Below are 5,000 nucleotides of genomic sequence, written 5' to 3' on the forward strand. Positions count from 1 at the left end.
TGTCTTTCACTATGAGGTCTACTAGTCTGTCATGACGTGCTATGTACATACCTTTGTAGGCATGGCAACCATTTAGGATGTCACACACACACAGACACAGATACACACACACACACACACACACACACACACAGGTGTGTGACCTACGTGCGTGCTGGAAGCCCGAGCCCATGCGCCGGTACAGCTTGCTCCTCCACTCCCACAAACACACACACACACACACACACACACACACACACACACACACACACACACACACACAGACAGACAGACACACACACAGACACAGACACAGACACACACACACACACACACACACACACAGACAGACACACACACACACACAGACACAGACACACACACACACACACACACACAGACACACAGACACAAAGACACACACACACACACACACACACACACACACACAGACACACACACACACACACACACACACACACACACACACACACACACACACACACACACACACACACACACACACACACACACACACACACACACACACACAGACACACACACACACACACACACACACACACACACACACACACACACACACACACACACACACACACACACACACACACACACACACACACACACACACACACACACACACACACACACACACACACACACAGACAGGTGTGTGTGACCTACGTGCGTGCTGGAAGCCCGAGCCCATGCGCCGGTACAGCTTGCTCCTCCACTCCCACACACACACACACACACACACACACACACACACACACACACACACACACACACACACACACACACACACACACACACACACACACACACATGTCTGTATTACTATCTTTGTGGGGACTTGTCATTGACATAATGCATTCCCTAGCCCCTTACCCTAACCTTAACCATCACAACTAAATGCCTAACCTTAACCCTTACCCTAACCTTAACCATCACAACTAAATGCCTAACCTTAACCCTTACCCTAACCTTAACCATCACAACTAAATGTCTAACCTTAACCCTTACCCTAACCTTAACCATCACAACTAAATGCCTAACCTTAACCCTTACCCTAACCTTAACCATCACAACTAAATGCCTAACCTTAACCCTTACCCTCACCCTAACCATAACCTAATTCTAACCCTAATCCTAAAACCAAGTCTTAACCCTCAAACAGCCCTTCAAACTCGTGGGGACCAGCATTTTGGTCCCCACGAGGCTGTGCAGACCCCACAAGTATACTGTAGTCCCCGGTTTTTGGACCCCACGAATATAGTAAAACGGGTACACACACACACACACACACACACACACACACACACACACACACACACACAGACAGGTGTGTGTGACCTACGTGCGTGCTGGAAGCCCGAGCCCATGCGCCGGTACAGCTTGCTCCTCCACTCCCAGGCTCGGAGGGTGCGATCCTTCTGGCAGGCGTCCAGGGACAGGCCCTCTCTCTGGGCCGCAGCAGCCAGGTCTGCTGCTCGCTGGTCAGCCTCCTGGACCAGGGAGCTCAGGTGGGCCTCTCGACTCTCCACACTCACAACTAGAGAGAGACAGGGAGAGACAGAGACAGGGAGACAGAGAGAGAGAGAGAGAGAGAGAGAGACAGAGAGAAACAGAGAGAAACAGACAGAGAGAGAGAGACAGAGAGAGACAGTGAGAGAGAGACAGGGAGACGGAGAGACAGAGAGAGAGACAGACAGAGAGAGAGACAGAGAGAGAGGGACATACTTAGAAACAGAGAGACAAACAGAGAGAGGGACAGACAGAGAGACAGAGAGAAAAAGAGAGACAGACAGAAAGAGAGAGAGAGGGACAGACAGAGATACAGACAGAGAAACAGAGAGACAAACAGAGACAGACAGACAGAATGAAAGAGAGAGGGACAGACAGATGGACAGAAAGAGAGAGGGACAGACAGAGATACAGACAGAGAAACAGAGAGACAAACAGAGACAGACAGACAGACAGAATGAAAGAGAGAGGGACAGACAGAGAGACAGACAGATTGGACAGAAAGAGAGAGGGACAGAAAAAGAGACAGATAGAGACAGACAGAGAGACAGAAAGACAGAGAGAGAGAGCGAGACATACAGACAGGGAGAGAGAGAGAGAGGTATAGACAGAGACAGACAGACAGAGAGAGAGAGATACAGAGAGACAAACAAAGAGACAGAGAGAGAGGGACAGACAGAGAAACAGAGAGAGTCAAAAGAGTAAAAAAGAAAAGAAAGAAAGAAAGAAAGCGAGTTGTAAACATCAAAAGCATCAAACATTGTGAACAATAAAGAGTGACAGTAACTTCTTAATGTCAGCTGTCCCGAGACAGAGACACGTCCCGGGAATATTTGGGAAGACGCAGACAGGAAACAGCTGATCGGTCACTTAGACAGGAAACAGCTGATCGGTCACTTAGACAGGAAACAGCTGATCGGTCACTTAGACAGGAAACAGCTGATCGGTCACTTAGACAGGAAACAGTTGATCGGTCACTTAGACAGGAAACAGCTGATCGGTCACTTAGACAGGAAACAGCTGATCGTCACTTAGACAGGAAACAGTTGATCGGTCACTTAGACAGGAAACAGCTGATCGGTCACTTAGACAGGAAACAGCTGATCGGTCACTTAGACAGGAAACAGCTGATCGGTCACTTAGACAGGAAACAGCTGATCGGTCACTTAGACAGGAAACAGTTGATCGGTCACTTAGACAGGAAACAGCTGATCGGTCACTTAGACAGGAAACAGCTGATCGGTCACTTAGACAGGAAACAGCTGATCGGTCACTTAGACAGGAAACAGCTGATCGGTCATTTAGACAGGAAACAGCTGATCTGTGACTTAGACAGGAAACAGCTGATCTGTGACTTAGACAGGAAACAGCTGATCAGTGACTTAGACAGGAAACAGCTGATCGGTCATTTAGACAGGAAACAGCTGATCGTCACTTAGACAGGAAACAGCTGATCGGTCATTTAGACAGGAAACAGCTGATCGTCACTTAGACAGGAAACAGCTGATCGGTCATTTAGACAGGAAACAGCTGATCTGTGACTTAGACAGGAAACAGCTGATCGGTCATTTAGACAGGAAACAGCTGATCTGTGACTTAGACAGGAAACAGCTGATCCGTGACTTAGACAGGAAACAGCTGATCAGTGACTTAGACAGGAAACAGCTGATCAGTGACTTAGACAGGAAACAGCTGATCGGTCATTTAGACAGGAAACAGCTGATCGGTCATTTAGACAGGAGACAGCTGATCAGTGACTTAGACAGGAAACAGCTGATCGGTCATTTAGACAGGAAACAGCTGATCGTCACTTAGACAGGAAACAGCTGATCGGTCATTTAGACAGGAAACAGCTGATCTGTGACTTAGACAGGAAACAGCTGATCGGTCATTTAGACAGGAAACAGCTGATCTGTGACTTAGACAGGAAACAGCTGATCTGTGACTTAGACAGGAAACAGCTGATCAGTGACTTAGACAGGAAACAGCTGATCGGTCATTTAGACAGGAAACAGCTGATCTGTGACTTAGACAGGAAACAGCTGATCTGTGACTTAGACAGGAAACAGCTGATCTGTAACTTAGACAGGAAACAGCTGATCTGTGACTTAGACAGGAAACAGCTGATCGGTGACTTAGACAGGAAACAGCTGATCTGTTACTTAGACAGGAAACAGCTGATCAGTGACTTAGACAGGAAACAGCTGATCGGTGACTTAGACAGGAAACAGCTGATCTGTGACTTAGACAGGAAACAGCTGATCTGTGACTTAGACAGGAAACAGCTGATCGGTCACTTAGACAGGAAACAGCTGATCGTCATTTAGACAGGAAACAGCTGATCTGTGACTTAGACAGGAAACAGCTGATCGGTGACTTAGACAGGAAACAGCTGATCGGTCACTTAGACAGGAAACAGCTGATCGTCATTTAGACAGGAAACAGCTGATCGGTCACTTAGACAGGAAACAGCTGATCGGTCACTTAGACAGGAAACAGCTGATCGGTCACTTAGACAGGAAACAGCTGATCGGTCACTTAGACAGGAAACAGCTGATCGGTCATTTAGGGCAGCAACTTGTTTTCACGCAAAGACAACTTTCAGTTGAGCTTCTCTACCGACATGCTTCAAAATGTCCACGAAGACACAGGACTGGAAACACAGCTACTGTCTCCGTCTGGACCAACCACACAAGGGCTGGGTCTCAAAGGGCCTACTTACCCACTTCACACACTTAGTTTAAATTAGATGGAGAGAGACTTAGACCTAGACTTAGACCACATGTGTCAAACTCAAGATTGCAGATTATGATCCCGCCCTCATATCAATTTAGGGTCACAATACATTTTGGCCCACCTAGCTTTTGCCACTTTTTCCGACGTTTTTGCCACTTTTTCCGACATTTTTGCCACTTTTTCGACGTTTTTGCCACTTTTTCGACGTTTTTGCCACTTTTTCTGACGTTTTTGCCACTTTTTCTGACGTTTTTGCCACTTTTTCCGACATTTTTGCCACTTTTTCTGACGTTTTTGTCACTTTTTCTGACGTTTTTGTCACTTTATCTGAAGTTTTTGTCACTTTTTCCGACGTTTTTGTCACTTTTTCCGACGTTTTTGCCACTTTTTCCGAAGTTTTTGCCACTTTTCCGACGTTTTTGCCTCTTTTTCCGACGTTTTTCTCCCTTTTTCCGATGTTTTTGGGCGCTTCTTTTCTATGATGGCTGAGGAACTTTCTCCTGGCTTCTTTAGGACTTTATGTCGACCAAACTGTAAGGGAGAAGACTATATGACACATCCAATAATACAGTCAATTAAATTTTACTTTTTCGATTAAGTAAAAGCCTTTCAATAAACTAAACATGTCTGGCCTTGGATGTGACTCTTATTTTCCAGTGTGGCAAAACTACAGATGAATAAAGATAGAAACCTTGGCCACAGTGTGTGAATGTGTGTGAATGGTGAATGGTTCCTGT

The 5,000-nt window shown here is 46.4% G+C and overlaps 1 protein-coding gene across 1 annotated transcript in view; it reads right to left on the reverse strand.

Moving 5' to 3' along the window:
- Positions 1-5,000, reverse strand: part of ankfn1a (ankyrin repeat and fibronectin type III domain containing 1a) — a 128,952-nt gene that overhangs the window by 84,782 nt on the left and 39,170 nt on the right. Inside the window, exon 4 of the mRNA XM_028568508.1 lies at positions 1,361-1,555. Within this exon, the coding sequence (XP_028424309.1) occupies positions 1,361-1,555 (195 nt within the window). The remainder of the gene's footprint in view (positions 1-1,360; positions 1,556-5,000) is intronic.

This window comes from Perca flavescens, chromosome 21 (genome assembly GCF_004354835.1).
Source record: "Perca flavescens isolate YP-PL-M2 chromosome 21, PFLA_1.0, whole genome shotgun sequence".
NCBI lineage: Eukaryota > Metazoa > Chordata > Actinopteri > Perciformes > Percidae > Perca > Perca flavescens.